Source organism: Giraffa tippelskirchi, chromosome 5, assembly GCF_054371585.1.
Source record: "Giraffa tippelskirchi isolate mGirTip1 chromosome 5, T2T-mGirTip1v1.2.pri, whole genome shotgun sequence".
Lineage (NCBI taxonomy): Eukaryota > Metazoa > Chordata > Mammalia > Artiodactyla > Giraffidae > Giraffa > Giraffa tippelskirchi.
In genome coordinates this window covers 30,144,371-30,169,374 of record NC_137279.1, presented here as the reverse complement: position 1 = coordinate 30,169,374, position 25,004 = coordinate 30,144,371, and the positions used below count along the sequence as shown (strand labels likewise).

Genomic DNA, 25,004 nt, shown 5'->3' with positions numbered 1-25,004 from the left:
GTTTTACTGAGCTGCAGTTATTTTTCTACGATTCAGGGTCTTTAAAGTCCTCTGGTACCAGCACTGCAGCTTAGAGACAAGGGATGACGTCAGGGTCTCAGGCACTGTAAACCATCATCTTTTTATAAAAACATTTTTTTAATGTGACCTTAGAATTGGTCAAATCATGTTTCTTACTAGTGCTGCTGGATGCTTTGGGGGTGGGCTGCAGAGCCTGCGGGAGGTGACGGCCCGCCCCGCCCACTGCAGTGGCCAGACGTGGGGTGGGGAGGTTCACTCTTCTGTAAACCAGCACCACTGGGTGTCACGCCTGTGTCTGGAGGGCAGTGTGCAGTGTTCCCACCACAAAACAGGCTTCCCGGCGTGAACAGGACGGTCAGTCGTGGTCAGCTCGAACCAAGATGAGCTGATGGTGCCTGGAGGAGACGTGAGGAGTCGGACACCTGGAACCATGGGGCATGTGCCCTGAGAGGCTCAGCATCATCTGGGTGATTCCAGCTCCAGGCTGGCAGTTCTCAGACTTCACTGCTCCAGGAGCAGCCAGGACGGGACAGGGACCCGCCAGCTTCCCCATCGTGGAGTGACACCATGGCTTCTCTGCTGTTTGACCTGCGAAGGACAGTTAATGTGTTTTATCAGAATGACAGTTTGGGGGAGGCAGTAGCGAGAGCCCCACCAGACCCCAGTGTGCAGCCGTCAGCAGCAGAGAGCCCACACCCCGCACACAGGGCCTGCCGCACAGCCACGTGGGTTTCCCAGGACCCGGCCAGCCCATCTAGAAGGATGTGGCAGGGCTGCCTCGACACCCGACCCAGCTCTGCAGTCACCAGCATGACTGCCAGTCGTCAGCCCTGGGGTAGCCACACTTAGCCAGGCAGAAGAGGGTGCCCATGACAGTGTTCCCCAAACCTACCGGACATCTGTGCCTCCACGTTGTCACTCTGTGACCCTCGGGCCGTCAAGGCTGCTGATGCCGTGGCTGGGGTGGGCGTGGACATCACAGCAAAGCCCTGCAGGGAGCTCTAGGCCGGGGCCCCAGCCAAGCTGCTCCCTTGGCTCCCAGCTGGCTTCAGCAGCCACATGTCACCAGATCTGGGGCCTCCCTAATGGTGGGGAGGCTGCCAGCCCTCCACTGTTTTCTGGGGCAGCTTGATTGTGTGTAAGGTTTGGAAACATTTAATGTACAGCAGGAAAACTCTTGGATGTTTTTGTCAGTCCAGCCCTCTAATAAATGTTCGATAAGAACATCTGGGCTCCTTCCCAGTGAATCCTTCCCAGGGTTTCTGGAGGAGGGTGTGGGGAGTGTCGGTGGGAGAACTGAGGACCAGGGGCCCCCTGGCCACAAAGAACAAGACTCAGTTACCTCCTGTCACGGGCCTGGCCCAGAGAGGCTGCTGCCCTCGACCCCACCCTGGTCCTGGAAACAGCTCCTGTGGCAGTGCCCAGAGGACCCCCACCCAGGGGCAAACATGAAGGAGTCAAGTTGCTGGGACCCTAGCAGACCACCCCAATCCTAACCTGCTGAGGGAGGGGCCAGGCCCTTCCCCTCTTCTCCCTCCTCCCCCAGGGCTGCCAGGACACGGCCTCCACCCTGGCTCTGGGGTCCAGCTTGGCCCGGGGTTGGGGAAAGGGGTCTCAGGTGGCTCGTGTGTATGTGGGGTGGGGTGTGTGCCCCGTGTGCCCCTGCCTGCAACCCCCACTATGGGCCAGGCACCCCATGCCAGCAGAGCCCAGGGGCCGAGGGCACAGAGCATCCACCAGGGTGAGAGCTGGTGCCCCTAGCTCTCCATTTTGAGACCCGTTGGGTCATGGGGGTACATGAGGTAGGGCTGGCCAGACCCAGGCCAGACCCCAACACTTGTGTACAGCTGCCTGCTGGCAGCCCCTGCCCACCTCCCTGCCTCGTCCCGGGCAAGACACTCCTGACCTGTACATCAGCAGACCTGCTTCTGTGGTGGAGGGAGGGGACTACCAGAGGAATGTGGCCCTGGAGGCTGCAGGCCATCTCAGAAGCCAGGGAGGCCAAGCCGGCCTCAGGAAGAGGGAGGTGTTGGGGGCAGGGGACAGTCAGGGTCACTCCTTCTGTCCTGCACCATCACCCCGCTCCTGGCCGAGGCTACACCAGGCCTTGGGGAGGCCCAGCACCTGCACCGCTGGACTGGACTGCTGATCACTTAAGAGCCCAGGGATGCCACCCAGCCTAAACCTGCCAGGCTGGAGGCCCCTGCCCACCTCCACACAGTCCCCACCCCAGTGCTAGTCCTGAGATGGCTGGAGGGGACGCCAACTGGGGCATCAGGAAGAGGCCAGACAGGTGTGGGTCAGCTGGTGCCCACTCCCCGAGTCAGGGGTAGGGGTGGGGGGGTCTCTCTGGAGATGGATGCTGAGGCCCCAGAGGCCAGGGTGCTGGACAGACCCTCCAGCCCAGCCCCTTACCCTGCTTTCCTACCCCCTGCAGCAGGCCCTGCTGAAGCATCACTGCTGGGGGAACCCCAGCCCAGCAGGCAACACAAAGCCAAGGTGTCAGGTGGGTGGTGCAGCCCCACCTCATGCTCACCTGACCCAGGCCCACAGCCAGTCCCGTGAGGTCTCAGCCCTCCCTGGCTGCTCAGTCTCCAATACTCAGGTCTGCTGAGCCCATGAGGGTCCTGACTGTCCTTCATCTCCTGCCCTCAGCTCTAGGGTGAGGACACTGTCCTAAGACGGTGTTTCTGACAAGGGTGCCAGGAAGAGGAGGGCCCAAAGGCAGGGAGACACTATCTGTGTTCAGGAGACACAGGAGTAGGCCTGGCCACATGTGGACATTCACCCCTGCCCCGTGTTCTCACCTCCTGCCAGAGGGCCTGGCCAGGACTGGGTGCATCCCAAGGCCAGAGCTCAGTGAGAGGCCTCCCAGCCGCTGTCCAGATGCCCTCCGGCCAGCCTCATATCAGTCACGCCTCACTGGGGAGGCCCGCAGGAGACAGCATCATCCATGCTTTTGTTCAACAAACATTTAATGACCATCTCCAAGTGCAGGGTCTGGGCCTCCCACAGGGTGCAGGAAGAAGGGCCAGGCTCCTGCAGAGCCCACCCAGCAGGGTGGACAGCCCCAGGGAACACGCCCACGTTCCTGGAGGGAAGACACAGCAGTGGGTTTTGGACAAGGGCCAAGGCCCCTCTCCCCGCTCTGCCCAGGAAAAGACTCAGCCCCTGGGGAGGGTAGATGGACAGAGAGACATACATACCCCTGCCCTTAGAGGCATCCTTCCGCAGTGGGAGTCAGAAGGGCTAGAGAAGGGAGGAGCCTGCAAGGCGGGACACAGCCCCACCCGAAGCCCACCCAAGGAGGACCCCAGTAGGGAGAGAAGGGAGGTTTGGGGGCCCTGGGCTGCAGGCCTAGCCTGGGTGTGTCCTGCATTCAGGTTGGGACTGGTCTCCCAGTCACATGGGCCCCTGGGTAGGTATGTGCCAGGCATGCATGCGTGTGCCCCCATGTACCTGTGACCCTGTTTGGCTGTATGTCTGTGGGTGCCTGTGACGCTGTGCACACTGGTGTCCATTCGAGTCCTTGGAATCTGTGCATTGGTGCAAGGAATGCCTGTATACATGGTGAGGGACTGTGTATACACGGAGGGGCTGTGTATAAATGGGGGTGGGGCTGTGTATAAACAGCAGAGCTGTTATACAGGACTCTGGGTACACCATGGTCTGTGTAGGCAGGTGGGTCCATGCACATTGAAGGGTTCTCGCACACAGGGTGTCCCTCCAGCCCTGCTCCTGGGGGCGTGTCTGGGCAGCGTTTACTTGCACTTGTGCACGTAGTAGCCGGTGACGTAGCCCAGGATGAACACGACCCAGAAGAGGGCCACGCCCCCCAGCACCTTCACGGCGATGCCCAGCTTGCCTGAGCACAGCTTCTGGGAGACCCTAGGGTGAGAACCACAGGCACGTGAGCCCCGGGCAGCCCTGACTGGAGTGGGGATGGGGGCTGGGGAAGGAGGAAGAGCAGGCCCCCCAGGCAGCGGGGCACCCTGGGCACTCTGAACTCGGGAGACAGGAGGAAGCAAGTGCAGGAACAGTCGGGGAAATTGTGGGGCCCTGGTCTGCGGTTGTGGTGGCTGCCAGGAAGGATGGGAGGGGTCTGCATAGGACCAGGCGGAGCCCCTCCTTCCTTGCCCCTCACCTCTGCCAGCCCGAGGGCTCCTCTGCACTGGGCCCGCTGGCCACATGGACTTCATCCGGGTGGCTGTTCTCCCACTTGCTGTACCTGATGCTACTCTCCTGGGGCTCCATCGTGGGGGCACAGGGTTCTGGTGGGAGAGACAGAGGGTGGGCTGAAGCCTCCTGAGGCACCCTGTTCTACCCCCAGGGGGCCAGTGGTCAGGTTCCATGTGCCATTGCTTTTAGGGTGAGGGTCTGCCTGGGGGTGGGGCCAGGGCAGAGAGGCACTGAGGTGGGCTCCTTTGTGTGCTCAATCACTCAGTCATGTCCAACTCCTGACGACCCCATGAACAGGCTCCTTTGTCCATGGGATTTTCCAGGCAAAAATACTGGAGTGGGTTGCCATTTCCTCCTCCAGGGGATCTTTCCAACCCAGGGATCAAACCCACATCTCCAGCATCTCCTGCATTGGCAGGTGGATTCTTTACCACTGTGCCACCTGGGAATTTCTTCCCACATCCTTTCATCTGGCTTTAAGGGTGCAGAGTGGTTAGGCCACTTGCCCTGGGTCACATGGGAGGAGGCAAAGAGGGAATTCCAACAGAGTCTGAAAGTCTGCCAAACCCTGCCCTCAGGAATGTGAGAGGCTGTGTTTCCACCAACCTGCTCCCCCCTGGGGGTCAGGCAGGCACAGCTGCTGCCACCCTGGAGGGCCCTTGGCTGGGGTCAGGTCACCAAGCCTGATAACAGCCTGACCTCCTCCCATTCCTGCCAGATAAGGCCCCAGAGCCTTCCCTGGAGGGTGGGAGCCAAAGGGCTGGGGCCTGCAGAGCGGCAGGCCTGGGGGCAGCTGATAGGGCTTGGCAGCAGTGGCAGTAACTGTGAATTCTGGCCTGTCCCAGTTGCAACCCCTCCCTCACCTACTGCTATGCTCTGCTGGTGGTCAAGGGGCTTGATAGGCCCCTCACTTTTAGAGGCCTGAGACTTTGCTGCTAAAACCTGACCTCTCTTCCAGGTAATCTGGGACACAGAGGCTTAAAGGCACAGTGAGCCACTTAGCAAGAAGCCAACCCAGAAATTCATGAAACCAGGCAGTTCTGAACCCCCTTCAACATGCCTCCAAGTTGCCCTTTCCCAAATCTCAGACTCAGAGGATAAAGGAAGAGAGCTTGTCTCAAAGCCACAAAGCCTGTCCTTCCCATGGGAGCTCTGGGGGCAGCCATGCAGGCCAGGTCTCAGGCCCCAGGGAGGCCAAACGTTTGTTAACTGTGGGTTCTGCTTTCCCACAGTGTGTCCAGCAAAGGGGCTTTGAGCCGGCTCTATGAGCTACCTACCTAACATTCAACTCTCCCTCCTGTGGCCAGAGTCTCTGTCTTGTTCCAGGCTGCAGTGTCCCAGCCCCAAGTGATGCTCATGGGCTAAGACAAGTTTTGATTGCTGCTTTGGATGGCATTACCAACATCAATTTGAGCAAGCTCCAGAAGCTGGTGATGAACAGGGAAGCCTAGGGTGCTGCAGTCCATGGGGTCACAAAGAGCTGGACACGACTGAGTGACTGAACTTAATTGAACTTCCCATGACACCCAGATATGAGCAAGGTGCTGGAGGGCAGTGGGAGCAGGAGGCTTTTGCTTTTGTGAAAGAAAGAATAGCCACCTTCTTCTCTCTTCCTTGATGTGATGGCTGGAGCTGAGCAGCCACTTTGCAGTCTGGATATCCTGCAATACTACCCAGTGGTGCTGAGTCTTCAAATGCACACCCACTGCCCACCCATGGGTTTCCTGGTATGAGGATAGCCAGCCCAATCTGCTCCAGCCTGGGATAGTGGGGCCCTGGTATTTGTGGTAGAACAGGTTCCTGACTGATATGGACTCTGGCCCTCAAGTCAACCTGGCTGGACGAAGCCACCAGAAGCTGCTGATGTGCTGGAGCCAAGGTCTGAAGACCTCGCTCACTCATCTGTAGCGGCCTGACCAACCCACACATGATGGCCACAGTGTCACAGGACCCTGGGGCTGTGCTGCCTGGCAGGGACACCTGCTGAACCCTGGAAGTCTCACTCCCAGGGGTACCACTGCCTCTTGGGAGTGTGTGGAGACAGAGTTCTGGGCACACAGGGACTGTACATACATTAAGACCCCCTCACCCCAATGCACCTCCAAGGAGCCCACAACTTACAAGGGGAGAGTCCTGACGTCGGGGATTGAAGCCTCTGAGATCCAGGAAGATGATCAGAGCTCAGGCCAGAGAATCTCACCTCCCAGCACGCCGTTCGAGGTCTGGGGAGTCTCAGAATTCTCCAACCTTAAAGAAAGAGAAAATAAAGAAAAAGTGAAGAGGAGCAAGAGTAGGGAAGGGAAAGGGGCTCTGGGGTGTCCCAAGTGGCCAGCAGGAACTGGCCTGGCAGTTGGCCTCGGGGTTCTGTGGGCAGGGGGACCATTCAACCCCGCCCCCACCCCAGCAACTCCACTTTTCCCGGCCGGCCGCTCGCAGGCCAGGGAGACTGCAGCCCCGAGGGCGGGGGGCTGCAGAAACCAAGCCCACCACCTCCTCCCACTGGCTACTCGAGGAAGCTGCACCCCGACCCCGCGTCTCACCTGGCTCGACAGCCCCCAGCAGCTCCGCGCTGCAGACGTGTCCCGGGCCGGAGTCGGGCGGAGCTTAGAGGGGGCGTGGTCGGGTGGGTGGTGGGGCCACAGCAGGGGCGGGGCCTGGGCGAGACGGTGGGTGGTGGGATTTGGACAGGGGGCGGGGCGTTAGCTCGAGGAGCGGGGCCTAAACGGGGAGGTACCTGGGGCCGTGGGTAGGTGGGCGGCTGCAGGACTCCTGACACAGGGGTGGGCCTGGTGGAGGAGCGGGGCGCTTCCCGGGGGCGTGGCGGGGGCGGAGCAAGCCAGAGCCCCAGGCCTTCCAGGAGTCGCGTTTCTCAGGGGCCGCAGGGCCCGCAGAGCGCGCCGCTCCGCGGTGCCCAGGCGCGGCCGGGATCTCCGGACCCTCTCCCCACTGTTGCAGTTTCCCCGCCGGGAGCCGGGCTCGAGCGCAGAAGCGGGTCCTGGGCGCGCCTGCCGGGCTAGAACCGAGGCATTAGGCGGTTCGAGAAGGCTCCCGGGGAGTGTGCAGTTAGGCGCCGGTCGTCGGGGGCCTTCTGCTCTCTCGGAGAGGCTAGAGGCCTGGGCCCGGCAGCCATGCACCTGACGCCCTCAGCGGGCGGGCACTGCAGGAACGAAAGAATGCGTGGACAGGTGGGGGTGGAGAGCAAAGAGAAGAGGCAGAGGACCCAGTCCACTCAGCACGTGTTTGTGTGCGGGGCACAGACCTCTATGTACAGCACAGACAGGCGAGCCTGTGCTCTGCAGAGCTGTCATCACCAGAGCGATGGACTGTCAAAGAAGTGCGCAGGCCGACCCTCCTTCTGCAGGGTCAGAAAAGCTGAGCAGTGCCCCAGTGAAGGGCCCCAGCCGGAGAGCCGCGCAGGTGTGTGCAGCTGGCGTCAGAAAAGAACCCCTGTGGGAGTATGAACCAAATGCGGTGGACAGGAGCCCAGTTCAGGTCTCCTACACCTGGGACCACCAGAGGGTACCGTGATCAGTGTGGGGTGTCTCCAGGAAGGAGCCATGTGTACAAGCTGCTATGCTGACCCCCAACCAGTGAGTTGTGGAGTGGGAAGGGGTGTCCATGTAGCCCAAGCTCCCCTCTGTGTCCTAGTGAAGGAGAAGGTGAGACCATGGCCAGCAGCAGGTGTAATTCTGAATCAGAGCAGCAGGGTGGGGCCACAGGTGGTGGTGGGGCGGTGATGGAGGGGAAGGGAGCACCCAGGGTGCACCCAGGCTGGGCCCTGGCCTCCGCCGGGCTGGCTGCACCTAGGGTCTGGGCTGGGCCTCCTTGGAGCTTATCTTCTTGGACTTGCTGGGTGAGGATAAGATCTCCATCTGCTGCAGAGGGGGCACCTTGACCCCCTTCTGTTTCAGCTGGTTGTAGTAGTCAGTTCTCTCTGAGATGATCCTCTAGAAAAGATACCCAGCAGTGTCTGCACAGGCCTTGCGGGCTCCTGGGACATCACCCTGTTCTCCCTGAGAAGGGCCCACTGCCCCAGTGCTGTGCTGGTGAATATTTACAACGTTTCCAGGAGGGGATAAAAAGCTCTGGTTTGTACCATTTGCCAATTTCTGTGCTGAAACCACTCCCACCAGGGCTGATCCAGCCACAGGGTGAAGCCAGAGAACTCAGAGCTGGGTAGAGATGCCCACCATCCAGGCCAGCTCACTCCTGGAGCCTGGGCCAGATCCACTGCTTCGTCCTCTGGGAATTGCCAGGAGCCTAGACTCCCAGAGACATCAAGTCTGACCCTCAGGTCAAAGTCTCTTCTACCTTCTGGGCAGGAAGGCTGCCCTGCCCCCTCCTTAGCCTCCTTTCTTCTCTCTGGCCTTTTGCTGGCTTGTGCGGGGTGGGGAAGGGCAGGTGCTGGCAAGGGAAAGGGTTCTTCCCTGGCTACTGGTGGGTGGTGATGACTCCTCCTAACCCCCTCCCTCCCTCCCTTCCTCATATCCTCTCCCTCACTCTCTTTCTGCCACCCCTATCATCCCCTGTCCCTTCCTCCCTCTCATAATCTCTCTCCTCCTTCCTACCCCCACCCCTCCCCTTCCTCTCTCTCCTTCCCCCCACAACCTCCCTCTTCCCCTGCCCCAAACAATAGTAGTCAGACAGAGACCTCTCCCCAGATTCCATGCAAGGGTCCCCCTCTGCCCTGAGGACTGGCCACGCTGCAAGAGCGCTATTAACCAGGAGCCCACCCAGCCTCACAGAGGAAAGGAACCAGGCCCCAGGGACAAATGGGCCAGCAGCAGGTCACAGGTAGCTGCTGGGGTCAAGGGCCATGCTGTTGGAGGCAGCTTCGGGCTTGGAGACAAGCAACCCAGTAAGAAGGGCCACACGGAGCAGCTGTCTTTCAGGTACTTTCCTCCCAGAGCTCTCTGCCTGTGATGCCTGGAAGGGGGTCACCCTCTCCCCGGTACAGAGGGGGAGCTCTAGGGCTCAATGAGTCAAGTGACCAGCCCACAGCTGCGAAGCCAAGGTCCAGCGGTGGCGACACTCCTGCCAGCCCCAAAGCCACATTATTTCTCCTAAACCTCACTGCTCCTCTGAGACCTCTGCTTGTCGGTGAGGAGCTGGTGTGGACTGAGGCCAGCGAGGAGGTCCACGCCAGGCTCCCAGCTCAGCAGCAATTCCAGCTGAGGCCATGCTGAGATGCAAAGAAGCATCCTTGGGGGAGCCGGGCTGGTCAGCGCCTAGGGCCAGGATCCCGCTGCAGGAGAGCCCAGGACCCAGCTGTTTGGCTCCATCCCTACCATACCAGGTGGGTTTTCAGCAGCTGCTGGTGGTCACTGAATGCTGACAGCAGCTCCAGGATGTTGTTCCCTAACCCCTTAGGGAGATCTAGTCCCGTCTGCCTGAGCAGAGAGAAAGGACCATGCTGGGGTCATGGTGAAATCATGACACCACCAGGACAAGAGTGGGGGCTCCTAGCCTCCCATCCAAGCTTCTCCCCTCTGCCCCCAGCTGCAGATTCAGGAGCTTTGGTCTGGAGATGGGGCCCCGGGGACAAGGAGGCTTCTGAGCACCGTTTATACCTGCAAGCCTTCCAGGATGTCATTGTCAGAGATCTCAGTGGCCAAGGACTTGATCCCTATGGTGTTGAAAGTGGCCTGGATGATCTTGTTCCTCAGTCTTTCGAGCTGTGAGCACAGAGGAGAAACAGCCAAGCTCGCCTTGAGTGGGGAGGCAGTGTTCTCCACACCCGGTGCCTCTCTGAGGTTCCAGGGGAGGTGGACCTGGCTTCAGTTCTCCTGCTTCAGGAGCTGAAAACAGCGTGCGAGAGGTCAGCATGGTCTCCTGCGAGCTGGAAGGGACCTGATCAAAACCCAGACCCAAGAGGCCTAACACCAAAACCCAAAGTCTCTCTACCACACCACGTTTGTTTGCTTGTTTCTTAATTGAAAAAGTGAAGCCTGCACATGGTCAAAACAAAACTCTGAATGACACCCAGGCCATCCTCCATCCCCCAGAGGAGCTTTAGCTACAGTCTCCTGCTGACCCACAGCAAACAACCTGCAGACTTGGCCAGCCCTGCAATGGGCAATATACTCCCGGTCCATCCTCCTTCTCTAAGTGACCTAGAGGTGCTCCGTGCTGTGGACATCTGCACTAAACCAGGCATTAGTCAGGAGTTAAGCAGCTTGAACCACTGAGGCTGTCTAGTCTTTGGTGGCCATTGGCAGCTTCGTGCATAGCAGGAGGCCGGCCCCAGCAGGAGGTTACAGCCAGCAGTCTTGGTTGGCTGGTGGGGAGAATGTCATTTCAAAAGCCTAAACGCTCGGGGCCTCTACCTTTGCTGGTTTTGGATTCTAAAGCAACTCAGCTCTTGACTGATGGGTTCCTACTATGCCTTTGCTCACATCTATCAGGGGCTCAGAGTGAAGACCCGGGACCTCACACCCCAGCACCACCTCCACGCAGCTCTGGAACCTCAGATGGGCTGTTCGTTCCCTGTGCTGTAAGTGCCAGGACACCAGCGATACCTACTTCATGGCTTTGTTAACGGGGTTGAATGACTTTAATGAATGCTCAGAACAGCACCCGACCCACAGCAAATGCTCTCTAAGTTATAAATAGACGGCATGATTACTACTACTTCCCTCCCACCTCAGACCCTCCCTGGCTGGCCACTACATCCCTGGGTCTCTTTCACAGCACAACTCAAGGGGCTCCTCCATAAACGAAGGCCCTGCACTCAGCTCTTTCCAGCCACTACAGCTGACCAAGATGACCACATCACAACTTCGCCCCCTCCTCCACCAGCGTTTCTGGACACAGGAAGGGGGGAGCCCAGAGCACTTGGTGCACAGTCCCTAGGGTGGCGATTCCCAGGGATGGCGGTGGTGGGCGAGGGCCCCAGTGCAGGCCCTCAGGAGGCAGGAGGCAGGTGTACTCTGGCCTGGGCACTCTCCAGGGGCGGGAAGGGGAGCCAGGGCGTACCCTGGCCTGGGCGTATTCCAGGGCCACTCGGGCCTGCTGCTCCACCTCCTGGATCATCTCATTCTTGTTCTGCATCTCCTCCTGGAGCTGCTTCCACCTCTGCAGGTGGTTCTGGTTCTGATTCACCTGGGCCTGCAGTTGGTTGACCTTGGCCTCCAGCTCTGAGATGATCTGTTCCCGCTTGGCCAGTTCTCTCTCCAGATCTGACACTTGCTGGGGGGCGGGGAGCAGTAGGTCCACTTGCCCACCCCTCCTTCCCCCAGAGGCAGCCACTTCTCCCTGAGCTCCTCCAGCCAGCTTGGCTCCAGCTGTAGCCAGCTCCCCAGTGGGTGTCAGGGGCCCTGGATTTACTGAACAGGGTACTGTCTGAAATGCGGGGCCCCCACCCAGCTGCCTCTCTCCCTGCCACCATCAGGACCTGTGGTTGTCCCCCAGCCACCCCAAGGGCACCTGTCTGAGGAGGAGGTTGTCGTTCTCGATGACACCCATTGTCTCCTGGTACTTCTTGTCTTCCCGGAGGTTGGAGAACTGCAAGGCAATGGGGGTTCGCTCAGGGGCTGGTGGGGGGAGATAGATGGCTGCCTCCTTGAACCTTTCTCCGTGAACCTCAGTAAGATGAAGGGAAGCATCGGAATTTCTGATGAAGGGGGAAGGGAGGAAGGGAAGGCATCAAACACACTTCGGAAGCCGGGAGGCAGACCCAAGAAAGCAGACTCCTAAGCCAGCAGAAGGGAGAGCTGCAAACAAGCCCAGTTCACAGGTCAGAGTCCCTGGAAATCTCAGAAATGGGGGATGGTGCCGGGCTCTTCTGGATGTGGAGGCCAACACGAGGAGGAACATCATATCAGAAACCAGGAACCGCAGACTCAGCCCCGACCAGGAGCTGCTGGGCACCTGCCCCCTTTTCCATCTGTGAGGAGACTGGAGGCCCTGGGGTGGGGGTAGGGGTGATGAAGAGGGTCTCTGGCCTGGGAGATGCCAGGCCACGCGGTGGAGACCCCTGGTGAAAGATGCAGGATGTGCAGCTGAACGTGGAGACTGCAGCCTCTGCCGCAGTTTGTCCTGAAACACCAGCAGCTGGACCATTACACTTGGGCAAGGAATTCTTCCAGTTTCCCAGATGCCAGGAGAATCTGAGCAAGCCAAGGGGAAGGATCCAACAACAGGACCATTGAACTAACTCTCCGTTGATGTACCCAAGCACAGTTCTCTGCCATGAAACACAAAATGGTCACCCACAGTTTCAGAGACTCCAGGCAGCTCTGACCTTCGAACAAAATTCTCCAAGGAGTAACAGAAACTGAAAACAGACTTACAAAAGGAGCTTATAGGAAATAGAAACAGCACAAGAAGTCAAATCCCTTAAGTATCTCCCATAACTCTCACTTAAGCTGTTAAGCAGGTCAGAGACATACATCCATTAAGAAATAAAACACCAGTGTGCTTCTAAATAAAAGGGAGTGGGGAAGGAACATTCAGAGAACAAAAGCAACTTCTTAGAAACTAAATGAAACAAAGTTAAAACTCAAGAGGAGGGCTTCCCTGCTGGCTCAGTGGCAACGACTCTGCCTACATGCAGGAGATGTGGGTTCGATCCCTGCTCTAGGAAGATCCCACATGCTGGGGAATAAATAAGCCTGTGCGCCACAACTATTGAGCCAGTGCTCTGGAGCTTGGGAGCTGCAACTATTGAATCTCATGTGCCCTAGAGCCCGTGCTCCACGACAAGAGAAGCTACCGCGATGAGAAGCCCGCTTGCCGCAATTAGCGAGTAGCCCTTGCTCGCTGCAACTAGAGAAAGCCTGTGCAGCAATGAAGACCCAGTGCAGCCAAAAATTAAATAAACAAATAAAATAAAATTATTTTTTAAAAACCTCATGAAGAGGGCTGCTGATAAAGTTAAGGAAATCTAAAAGGAGAACAAAAAGACAAGACAGTGAAAGGAACAGACAGGAAGGAGAAAGAGACCCAAAGAGGAGGTCTGCTGGCTGATGGATGGGGTTGCCAGAAGGAGAGTTCAGAGAAAACAGAGACAGGGACTAAAAACTATGTAAACAGAGAACAGTTTCAGAACTAAAGGACCCAAGTTTCCAGCTGGCTACTTAGTGCCGAGGACAAATGAGAACAGACCCTTGATAAGGTCCATCTATGGCAGCTTCCCTGGTGATTCAGATGGTAAAGAATCTGCCTGCAATTCAGGAGACCTGAGTTTCATCCCTGGGTCGGGAAGATCCCCTGGATGAAGGGAATGGCAACCCACTCCAGTACTTTTGCCTGGAGAAGAATTCTATGGACAGAGGAGGCTGGCAGGCTACAGTCCATGGGGTCGCAAAGAGTAGGACACAACTGAGTGACTAACACTTTCATGGAAGCTTCTGAACATGAGGGATAAACATGGGATCTTGCAACTTTGCAGAGAGGAACCAACCACCACCAAGAACTATGTCATAAGAAAGCTCAGGAATCAGGTTGAGTTTGTGCTTCCCTCTAGGAACCCTGGAAGCTCAGAGACACCAAGTGATGCCTTCATACTACCGAGGAAAAGCAGTTGCCAAACCAGAATTCTGTTCCAACCAACTTCTGTTAATGTGTAAGGACATTTGCCGAATATGGTATCTCCCAAATTTTACCTCTACTCCTCTTTCTCAAAAAACTACTGAAGGGTGTGCTCCAGTGAAAATGTGGGGGTAGACCAAGAAACAAAGATGTTGATGGCAGCAGCTTTAAAAAGTGGCTTATGGATCTTAATACTGTTTCACAAGATTTGTGTTTCTGTCATATATCACAGGCCCAATAACTGTCTCAGTGATATAAATGCTTTGTCTACTCACTAATGCTGTGATGAAATAGTATTTGGAGGTAGCTGAGTTCCTGGGGGTGGGGAGGCAGAGGAGGAGAGAGGAAGCATTAGATAATGCCAAGATGGAGAAATGTCTAGAATGCCTTATAAGCATGCTGTCTAGAAACGTGGAGAGTCAGTCGTCAAGAATCAGCTAGAAGAGTTGAAAGCATTTGTCTTGGGGAATGGGCAAATGAGAAAGAAAAGGGTTGGACTCCTGTCTTACATAATAAGCTTGTGGAATTGCTTGGTTCCTTGAACTATGTAGCTTTGTGCATGAAAAACTTGGATAAAAATAAAAACTAAAAGTGCTTCAGGGAATTCCCTGGCCAACCAGTGGTTAGGACTCTTTGCTTAGGACACTCAGCATGACCAAAAATAAAATAATAAAAGTACTTCACAAGGACTTAAGGTCGTGGTGTTCTCAGCCCCAGGACCACGGACTGGGGAAGCTTGAGAAATGGCCAGAAGCCTAGTGGTCCAGGAGACAGAGATGACCACTGGGGCCAGAGAGCGGCACAGCTTAGAGCATGATGTGCTGTGAACCCTAGGCCCTCCACTATCGGCTCCTGAGTTCAGCGTCTCTTTAGTGGGGTGGGGGCGGGGATGGATGACACGTGTCCCAGCATGGCAGAGGACACCGCCACCTTGTCAGACATGGCCTGCAGCTGTTTCTTCCGCTCCCGCAGCTCCTTCTCCAGCATCTCATTCTCCATGTTGACTTTCAGCAATTGCGACTCTTGGAATTCCACCTCTCGCTGTAAAGACTTGGTGGCTCCTGCATGAGGCAAGAGCAAGCAGGGAGGAGGGGGCCAGTCACTGCACCATCCCTAGGGCTCTGCAGAGCTCCAAGCTGAGGGCTGGCTGCCTGCTCCCATCCCATGGGTCCAGTGCTGCCCCCACATGGTCCCAGCCAAAAGGGACCCAGGGCAAAGTGGGCGGTCCTGGGCATCCTCGCTGCGGGCCCCGCCTCGGCCTCCTCTGGCATCCCACCTATTGCCAGGGAGTATCTGGTCCTGGTGATCTCAAGCTGGAACTGGAACTCCTGGATCAGCTGCTCGTATTCCTCCAGCTGGGCTATCAGCTCCTCCTCAAAGGTGTCGTCCACTAAGCCGGCCCTCCTCCTGGCCGCGGCCTCCTCCTGCAGCTCCTTCTCCTCATCCAGCTCCATCACCTCCTCGTCCTCCTCTTCCTCCGCCTCCCTGGCCCCATGCCCGACCCTGTCCTCATCCTCGTCCTCCTGTGCAGTTACCATGGCCACCACCTCCTCCTCGCTTCTGTTCTCCTGCAGAGTTTCCCTCCTGCTGGCTCTAGCCCTCGCCCCCTTGTCCGCTGCCCTCTCGGCCTGCCCTTCCAGGTACTCTTCCTCCTCGTAGTCGCCTCCTTCCAGCTCCTTGCCTCTGTCGCCCTCTTCCTGCAGCTGGGGGAGGGGAGGGGATGCTGGACAGGGCTGCAGGCACCCCCAGGAGGGAGGCTCGAACTTTCATGGGGGCATTGGGAGGACGGTGCTGCAGGGCCATTGGCCAGCTCCCCTTGGGTGGCTGGGGTTACATCTCCAGGACCCGCCCCGCCACCCCTCCCCTGATTTGTCTGAGGGCTCAGCCTGGGTGAGGGCCACCAGGTTAGGACAGCAGGTGGGACGCTGCAGCCTGGGCATCTCCCGGGCAGCCTGGGGGACCGGGCCCCGGTCAGCCCACACCTGCTGCCAGTGCTCCATGTCCTCCTCATCTAGGAAGGTTCTGAGGGTGCTCAGTCTCCCCTGCAGCTTCAGCACAGACTCCAATGGCCGCTCCTGGGAGATGCCCATGGAAGCCTCAGGCAACCTGTGCCTTCAGCTCCCCCAGGGCCGTGTCACTGAGACTTGTCCTCCCAGAAGGGGGGCCACTGTTCCCCGCCGGGGTTGCCCTGTCAGTGGGCAGGGGGCCGTGCCATGTAGGTGACGGCCCTGGGGGTAGCCTTGGTGAGCAGCCTGGCAGTAACAAGCACGCTGTTTTGGAAGAGTTTGGGGGGGCCAACCTCAAACACGCCCACAGGTATCTGCCCCACACTGCCCACTCTTGGGAGCCTGGGGAACGGGGGGACATAGGACCATGCTTCCAGGCTCTCCAGACTCCTGCTGCCTCCCTGCCCACCAATCTCCCACCATCGGTGTCTGAGTAGCTTTTTCTGGAGGCGTCCATAGGATCCAGCAGGGGTCTGAAGCCCCCCAGCCCCACTTCATGTGTGCATCCAGCATAAATGCAGGCTGTATCCGCAGATGTGAAAGAAACCAGGTCTCAGACCTGGATACTGCCCCCGGGACCCCACCCTACCCTGCCTCCTCCAGTGCCCACCCCACACCTGCGGTGGAGGGGGGCAGCATGCCATCCCCACGTTACAGGCAAGGCCCCATCCCAGAGCCAGGCCAGGCCAGGCTAGTCCGCAGAGGGCCTGCCGCTGCTTACCCACAAGACATGGCTGGGCGTGGCCTCCTGGCTCTTGCTCTTCAGGAGGCATTTCAGCTGCTTCCTCAGGGCCTCCTTCTCCTCCTGGAGAGCCAGGATCTCTTCCTCTCTCTTCTGAACCTGCACTTCCAGCTCTGAGAGACGTTGGACTTCCTCCCCCAGTGCCAACAGGCACTGGTCCTGAGGAGAAATGGGGCAGCCCCGGGGGCCACTTAGCCACTCAGACACCCCTGCTGCACCCTCCCCTCCTCACCGCCCAGAGCAGCAGCTCCAGGCCCAGGAGGACCCCGCGATCCAGCCCAAGGTGAGGGGCTTCTCACCTGCAGCCCCTCCTGCTTAAGGGCCACCCTTGCCTGGGAACTCCTGGCAGCCTCCCGTCCAGGCCCTGGTCCCAGTCAGCCCTCAGGTGTGACCGAGGACACCTAACCAGCACCACCTGCCAAAGATCACTTCCAAGGGGCTTGTTGGGGCTGGGTCTACTGTCCCTCAGAATCTCAAAGCCCTCAATCATTCCAACTTGAAGACCAATAAAGGTGTTTTTGCACAGTCACTGAGAGAATTTTTCATCATCAGAGCTGAATGACTGACGGAAATACAAAGGAGATTCTTCAGGCAAGACGGAGATGGTCCCAGATAGAGTCTGAGGAAAAGATAACTAGGAGGTTGTCCAGATGTCTAAGAATTAAGAGATAGGCTTCCATGGAGCCCATGAGTCAAAGAAGAAGCCACACAAGAAATTATGAGATATTTTAGACAGAATAATAACAAATATTTGGGCATGGCATGACATGCAGTGAAGCAAAAACTGTGATTAAGGGCAAATTTACAGGATTTGAATGCAACAATTAGGGGAAGCAATGGAGTATCCATGATCTAAGTATCCGTCTCAAGCATTCAGAAAAAGGAACTGGAAACTTCACTTAAAGAACATAGCAAGAAGGGAATTTTTAAAAATCAGGGCAAGAATGTGTGATATAGGGACTTCCCTGGTGGTCCAATGGCTAAGACTCCATGCTCCCAACACAGGGGACCCAGGTTCCATTCTTGTTTAGGGAGCTAGATCCCCTGTGCCACAACTAAGACCAGGTGCAGCCAAATAAATTAAAATAATTTTTTTAATGAATGAGTGACATAGGCAAACAGGAAAAGGAGGGAGGAGAGGAGGATGGAGCAAATCGGCAACATTTTAACATTTGGACAATCTGGAGGGTATATGGGAATTGTTTACACTATTAAGTTAAAATAGTCATAGAGGGTCTGTCCCAGTGGTCCAGTTGTTAAGAATCTGCCTTGCAATGCAGAGGACATCGGTTCAATCCCTGGTTGGGGAACCAAGCTGGCTTAAAACTCAACATTCAAAAAACTAAGATCACGGCATCTGGTCCCATCACTTTACAGCAAATAGAAGGGGAAAAAGTGGAAGCAGTAACAGATTTTATTTTCTTGGGCTCCCAAATCACTGTGGACAGTAACTGCAGCCAAGAAATTTAAAGATGCTTGGTCCTTGGAAGCAAAGCTATAACAAACCTAGACAGCGTATTAAAAAGCAAAGACATCACTTTGCTAACAAAGGTCTGTATAGTCAAAGCTATGGTTTATCCAGCAGTTGTATGGATCTGAGAGCTGAACCAAAAAGAAGGCTGAGCACCAAAGAATTGATATTTTCAAAATGTGGTGCTGGAGAAGACTCTCAAGAGTCTTCTCTTGGACAGCAAGGAGATCATACCAGTCAATCTTAAAGGAAATTGTCCCTGACTATTCATTGGAAGGACTGATGCTGAAACTCCAATACTTTGGATACCTGATGTGAAGAGCCAACTCATTAGAAAAGACCCTGATGCTGGGAAAGATTGAGGGCAGGAGAAGGGGGTGACAGAGGATGAGGTGGTTAGATAGCATCACCAACTCAATGGACATGAACTTGAGCAAAGCCCAGGAAATAGTGAAGGACAGAGGAGACTGGTGTGCTGCAGTCCATGGGATCATGAAGAGTCGGACACGATTTAGTGACTGAACAATAGCAACAAATGTATCCAGAGCAGACAGAGGACCTGGAAGGCAATGCTGGTTTCCAGTGGGGCTGCTAACTTTGCAACAGCACATACTCGCTGCTGCAGTGATGCTACCTGTGACAGTGCCGACGAAGACAGAGGTGAAAGAAAGAAGACCCTGAGGACATGGTGTCAGCCCCTGGAGACAGCCCAGCCTGCAGTCCTTCCCCTGGAATTCCCTTTCCTGACAGGACTGCAAAGAGCATCCTTTTACGTATGTCTGTGTTCAGTTCAGTTCAGTTCAGTTACTCAGTCATGCCCGACTCTTTGCGATCCTACGAACCGCAGCACGCCAGGACTCCCTGTCCATCAACAACTCCTGGAGTTTACTCAAACTCATGTCCATTGAGTCGGTGATGCCATCCAACCATCTCATCCTCTGTCGTCCCCTTCTCCTCCCATCTTCAATCTTTCTCAGCATCAGGATCTTTTCAAATGAGTCAGTGCTTAGCATCAGGTGGCCAAAGTATTGCAGCTTCAGCTTCAACATCAGTCCTTCCAATGAATATTCAGGATTGATCTCCTTTAGGATGGACTGGTTGGATATCCTTGCTGTCCAAGTGACTCTAAAGAATCTTCTCCAACACCACAGTTCAAAAGCATCAATTCTTTGGCACTCAGCTTTCTTTATGGTCCAACTTTCATGTCCATACATGACTAATGGAAAAACCATAGGTTTGACTAGACGGACATTTGTTGACAAAATAAAATCTCTGCTTTTTAATATGCTATCTAGGTTGATCAGAGCTTTTCTTCCAAGGAGCAAGCATCTTTTAATTTCATGGCTGCTGTCACCATCTGCAGTGATTTTGGAGCCCAAGAAAAAAAAGTCTGTCATGGTTTCCATCATTTATTTCCCCATCTATTTGCCATGAAGTGATGGGACTGGATGCCATGATCTTAGTTTTCTGAATGTTGAGCTCTAAGCCAACATTTTCAGTCTCCTCTTTCACTTTCATCAAGAGGCTCTTCAGTTCTTCTTCGCTTTCTGCCATAAGGGTAGTGTCATCTGCATGTCTGAGGTTATTGATATTTCTCCCAGAAATCTTGATTCCAGCTTGTGCTTCATCCAACCCAGTGTTTCTCATGATGTACTCTGCATATAAGTTAAATAAACAGGGTGACAATATACAGCCTTGACATACTCCTTTCCCTGTTTGGAACCAGTCTGTTGTTCCATGTCCAGTTCTAACTGTTGCTTCCTGAACTGCATACAGATTTCTCAAGAGGCAGGTAAGTTGGTCTGGTATTCCCATCTCTTGAATAATTTTCCACAGTTTGTTGGAGAAGGGAATGGCAAACCATTTCAGTATTCTTGCTTTGAGAACCCCATGAACAGTATATCTGTGTAACTCTATCTAATTATATCTTCAGGCTATTTTCCAAAGGTGGAATTGTTGGTCAAATGGTATCAACGCTCTTAAATTGGGAAATCTAAAAAATTAAAAATTCTTAAAAACCAAATTGTGAAATCTATCATAAAATTAAAGGTACAGTTTTGAGAATAAAGATAAAAGGAATACTCATGGACCCATATTATCAGGGATCACAAGTCCCCACTGTGTGCTCATAACGAACCACCCAGCATCTTGTGTGACTTACTTCCACAGTTGTTGTTAGTGCTTCATGAGCTTAAAAAAAAAAATTTGTAAAAACCTGAAACTGACTCTAAGAGACTTTTTACATTGATAAGACTGGTGGAGGGAAAAAGAGAAAAGGCACAGATTAGCGATGTCAGAAACCAAAAATCAGGCAATCTCTTTCAGAATCTTCTCCAGACATTGGAAGGATGCTAAGAGAATCTTGTGCACAGAGTGAGGCTCCTCGATTTGAAAACTGACATAAAATGGACACCTTCTTAGAAAAACATAGCTTACCCAAACTGGAACAAGCAGGAAAAGGAAATCTGAATATTTTAAAAAGGAATTAATTAAAAAAAACAAAAACCCTGTAAGAAATCACCAGGCATAGATGACTTCAATGATGAAATCTTCAGAATTTAATAAAGAAACAACAACAACCTTAGGCAAACTCTTCCAAAGAATTGAGAAAGAAGGAACGCTTCTCAACTTTTGTTGTTGTTACGTGGCCAGAAGACTCTGACCCCAAAAGCAAACAAGGAGATGACAAGGCTGGTAAATTATGGGCCAGCCTCTCTCACAAACGAGGATGAAAAAGATGATATCACGACGAATCAAACCATAGGTAGACCTTTGCGCATCAAGCTGATTCTTATTACTGTGTTAAGGAATACAGTCTCCCAACTGGAATGACTGGGTAGAAAGCCTATGGATGCTGAAGGTCTTGACACATGGGCCGAGGATGTGTAGGAGGGGGCAACATCCAGGCCAGCCTAAACTGCTCCCCATCGGAAAGAAGACAGATAGGAGCCTGGCCTGTAGAAACCACAGGAGAGGTCTGAAGGTCAGTTCAGACTGCGTCTGGGACCAGAGACTAGAACAAGAGCCCTGAGAGCCAGGCATCCCCTCTGGCAGGACACAGAGCCGGGACAAGAGGACCAGGATCTGTGCCCAGGCTCTGTGCTCGGCCGTACCTTCTCATGGATGACGGAGATGTACCAGGGTACCCGCTTCCTCGGGTAGCTCTGCCCCAGGATGGGGCTGCTGGGGGTCGGGCTCAGCACCTGGGACTCGCTCTTCTTCCTCAGGTAGTTGAACTCACAGGCACTCTTGCTGAGCGGAAGGAGGCGGCCTGTCAAGAGGGGAGGTGGTGGAGGGGAGGGGGGTGGTCAGACTCTTCCCATGCTGAGCGAGCCTGGATCTTCTGTAACGTCCCTCTTTCAAGACTCCCCCAGAAGCCCTTCCCTGCCTGGGTGGGCTCCTCTCCAGCTCCCAGTTCTCACACGTTCGTCCCCACCACCCCCAGCCCAGTGTGCATAAGCGGAATCCGAGCCCCTTTCAGGGTCCCAGAGCTGGAGTCAGGACAAGATGCTGCCTGTGCACAGGGGGCACTTCCAAAGCGAAGCAGACTTCTGGGTGTGGATTTCATCTCTGGATAAACAAAAGTATGTGTCTATAGGAACGGTGCATGGATGTCCCTCTACTCAAGGACAAACATGTCCCAGGGCTCGTGTGAGGAACACGGGGCCAGGCAGGTGGTCCTGGGAAGGCAATTCCATGGGGCAACATAGGAATGGGGGGAACAGGGGCCCTCAGGGCTGGGATGCCAAGGAGAGAACCCCATGGGCCATGCACACCCCAGCGCTCTGCACGGCCCGCCCTGCCCTCACCGTCCACCTTCACGTCCAAGCCTTGCTGGCTGGAGAGCGGGTTCTCGGCCTCCTTCCAGGTCTCAGGGCTGATGTCTGTGTCTTCAGGCAGAGAGAGGGTCATGGCTGAAACTGCAGGATGGCAAGTGGAGGACAGCTGAGGCCAAGTCTCCCCAAGACCTCTGGGTGGGGACTCGTATTTCCTTTGAAACACTGGGTGGGGTTCAAGGTGCCTTTTCTTAGTGGATGCACAGGACTGGACTACAGGACAAAAAGGAAATGTGGTTCTGTCCTCCTGCCCGCCTGGCATGTCCCCCCAAAACGGACCAGGTGCAACTTAGTCTCTATAAATCAGTGAGCCTCTTCCCCACAGGATGGCCCTCGTTCCTCCTGTAGAACTGTCTCCTCCTCAAAATCTTGCAGAATGCCCTTCACCCCAAGGGTCAGACCCATGTCCTCTAAGCTGGCACGAATCAGACAATGGCGAGTGCACTAGGAGCAGTATGTGGGCTCAGCCCTGCACCCAGGATGTTCTGCGGTCCCCCCACCGTCCCCAGACACCCCTACCCTCCTGGTCTTGGAGTGCTGGCTGCTCTCTGAGGCCCTGGCACTGAGAAAGAAAGGCTTAGAGCCTGACGAGTAGGGTGGGCCCCTACTTTTGCCTGACTGCCGCCTGAGATCCGTAGAAAGGACCCCAGCTGCTGACTGCAGACACTCGGCCTTGATGTCACCACCATGAGGATAATGTCATGGGTCAGGGAGCATAAGCAGCCCAGGCCCTGGAGCGGGAGTCTGGGTTGGCTCCTGGCCTGATCAGTTCCCCTGGGTGATGGCTGAGTACCTTAGCTGCCCTCTCAGAGCCTCTTGACTGAATCAGAGGACTGTGGGGTTAGACAAGAGGCTGCTGAGGCTCCTTACAGGGCTCGGTCCCTAATGACCCACCTTTGGACCTATGGACCTATGGACCTTGTCACTGAAGCTTCCAGAATCTTCACCCTCTCCTCCCATGTCCCAACCCTACTGAATCTTGGTGATTGAGAGCCAGAGAGAGCAAGTGGGCTGGGAGACCAATGATGCAAATGTGCCCAGTGGAAGGAAGAAGGACCTTCCCTCTTTCCCTCCCCCGAGCCCCAACCCCAGCCTTAGCTGAGAGCCAGTTTCAAAAGCAGCAGCTGCGGCCACTGCACATGCCCCCTCCTCTGGCCACGCCCACAGGCTATCCTGGATTCCAGCAGGAGGGTTAGATGGAGTGGAGGTGAGTGTGCACACAGGGTCCTGTCAAATGCACTCACTGTCGTGGGTCATGGAAGTGGACCTGGTACTGAACTGGGGGCAGCCGGGACGCGTGAGGAACTTGCGCCGAAGCTCCTCCATTTCAGACATGAAGCCACTGTCCTGGGGGTTGGTGTTCTGGTTGAAGTCTCTCTGGGGAGTGGGGAGAATGAGACCAGCAGGAAAGGACGGACCCAGAAAGCCCTCCATCCCCTCCACCAGTGGGGCTCCAGGGCCTGGCTCTGTGTACCCACCATGCAGGCTGTCTCCTCTGGGAAAGCTGACCACTCCAAAAGGGCTGTGGGAGCCCTCTTTTGGAAGTTGCAGTCAGCTGAGCCCAGAGCCACTGTCTACTTAGCAGGCCCCTGGGGAGTGGGGCTGGCTTCCCAGTCTTCCCCCTTCCATAGCACGAAGCACCCACATGAAACTTGCTGCCTGCACTTTCTCTTCCTTATTTTCTCTTCCCCCCTTCCCTCCTTCTCAAAACACCCCTAAAGAAGGCTGAGGGCAGACACAGCATCTTCTCTCCCAGGCCCCATCCACCCCCAGAATCTCCCCATCGCAACCCATCGCCCAAGCTGATTCGGGATGCCCCATCGGCCCTCCACCCTCAAGGCCTTTAATCCAGCGGAGAAGCACGTCATCTCCAGATGACTGTGTGTGGCAGGGCCATCCCTGCTCCTGAGACCCCGTACCAGCTTCTTGTAGTAGTGGCAGATGGCCTGAGCCGACTTGCTGAGGGACCGCTGCTGTTGGCGTAGTTTCCATTCTGGGGTCTGTTCGTCCCGGCTGGCCACCTTCCGGAGGACAATCAGGCCCTTTTCTATCAAGTTGGGCACGAGACTTTTCTTCTTGGGCCCGCTGGCTCTGATGGGTAACATTGGGAGTGTGGAGCTAAGGACCAAAGTTGGCCACCTGAAGGATGACTCAGATCAATCCTGTGGGATTAGGGTCTGGAGCTGGGTGCTGAGGGGGTCGCAGCCCCAAGCGTGGACATGCAGGTCCAAGCACAGGTGGGCAGAAGACCAGCTTCCCAAGCTCCACATCCTAAGGGGTCCTGGGAGCAGTGTATGGCATCACAGATGTCTCCATAGAGACGGGGCTTGTCATCTGTCTTAATTTTCTGCTGGGAATGGGAAGAAGAAACTGCTTCCACTACATATCAGGATATTATAAGGACAGGAAAGTACCCTGACACACTAGCCACCCATTCTCCTGTTTCCCTTTTTTCACCATCCTTAGTATTTCCCCTTATTTAAAAATCTGACACTGCATCAATGGCTCTGATGTGAAAATTTTACTTTTTCAGTTAAAATCCACACTTTAGACATATTATTTTTTAGATGTTTTTGGCCACACTGCTTGGCATGTAGACCCTTAGATCCCCCGAACTGGGATCAAACTCACGCCTCTGCCTGCTGCCGGCAGGGGCTGGCATATTCCAACTCCCTGAAAGGGTTGAAAGAATGTAGGCTCAAACTACAGTTTTTTAAAAGATTAAGATAAAAATCACCAATAGTTTGAGGCTACATGTTTTCAGCCCATCCTTCAGGGAGTTGGAAGAGGCCAGCCCCTGCCAGCAGCAGGCAGAGTTGTGTTTTTAAGCAGCCTCACTCTCTTTCAAGGGGACCAAGGTGTCTTCCCAGAGTCCAGTCCCCTCTGGGTCACCCCATGTGTCCTACAGCTCAGCATGGTCTTTACTCCCACACCATCCGCTGGTCTGGCCCAGCTCAGAGTTTCAAACGAAACTGGAGCACTGTTCTGAGTTGAGATCTCCTGCCTGTCTCAGTGTCACGTGTTGCTGCTTTTTCTCCAGTCCACTCGAGGGACATGTCTAGCCATGAAGCTCTGGGTTCTGTGTTTCACAGAAGGTTGAACCTGCCATCTTGGTTCCCACTCCTGACTGTTACCTTAAGTCTAAAAGGAGAGGGTCCCTCTTGGAATCAGAGGCTCTGAAAGCAAGCAAGAGCCCGTGTGCCATCCTGGAGGTGCCT

At 55.2% G+C, this 25,004-nt stretch overlaps 2 protein-coding genes across 8 annotated transcripts; both read right to left on the bottom strand.

Moving 5' to 3' along the window:
* Positions 1-119: 119 nt before the first annotated feature.
* SMIM1 (small integral membrane protein 1 (Vel blood group)) lies at positions 120-7,969 on the bottom strand. 4 transcript variants are annotated; one of them, XR_014053238.1, is made up of 9 exons: positions 6,935-7,357; positions 6,741-6,854; positions 6,322-6,447; positions 4,166-4,292; positions 3,481-3,909; positions 2,829-3,112; positions 2,558-2,666; positions 914-2,032; positions 120-609 (listed from the first exon to the last, which is right to left on the bottom strand). XR_014053238.1 is itself a non-coding variant. In XM_081488485.1 (3 exons), exons 1-3 carry the CDS (start codon positions 5,482-5,484, stop codon positions 3,783-3,785), a joined length of 261 nt encoding a protein of 86 aa, XP_081344611.1. In that variant the 5' UTR covers positions 5,485-5,869; the 3' UTR covers positions 2,979-3,782. The 4 variants fall into 4 exon arrangements, 1 of the variants encoding a protein (XP_081344611.1); XR_014053236.1 differs by adding an exon at positions 7,460-7,969 and having other exon boundaries at positions 914-2,678; positions 2,829-3,909; positions 6,741-7,357; XR_014053235.1 differs by having other exon boundaries at positions 914-2,678; positions 2,829-3,909.
* On the bottom strand, positions 7,871-24,068 carry CCDC27 (coiled-coil domain containing 27). 4 transcript variants are annotated; one of them, XM_081488476.1, is made up of 12 exons: positions 23,706-24,068; positions 23,031-23,163; positions 21,760-21,870; positions 21,064-21,221; positions 16,459-16,638; positions 15,714-15,806; positions 15,008-15,434; positions 14,662-14,792; positions 11,626-11,703; positions 11,176-11,388; positions 9,771-9,875; positions 7,871-8,147 (listed from the first exon to the last, which is right to left on the bottom strand). In XM_081488476.1, exons 1-12 carry the CDS (start codon positions 23,889-23,891, stop codon positions 8,004-8,006), a joined length of 1,959 nt encoding a protein of 652 aa, XP_081344602.1. In that variant the 5' UTR covers positions 23,892-24,068; the 3' UTR covers positions 7,871-8,003. The 4 variants fall into 4 exon arrangements, with proteins under 4 accessions (XP_081344602.1, XP_081344603.1, XP_081344604.1 ...); XM_081488477.1 differs by lacking the exon at positions 15,714-15,806; XM_081488478.1 differs by lacking the exon at positions 23,031-23,163.
* Between the last annotated feature and the right edge of the window lie 936 nt (positions 24,069-25,004).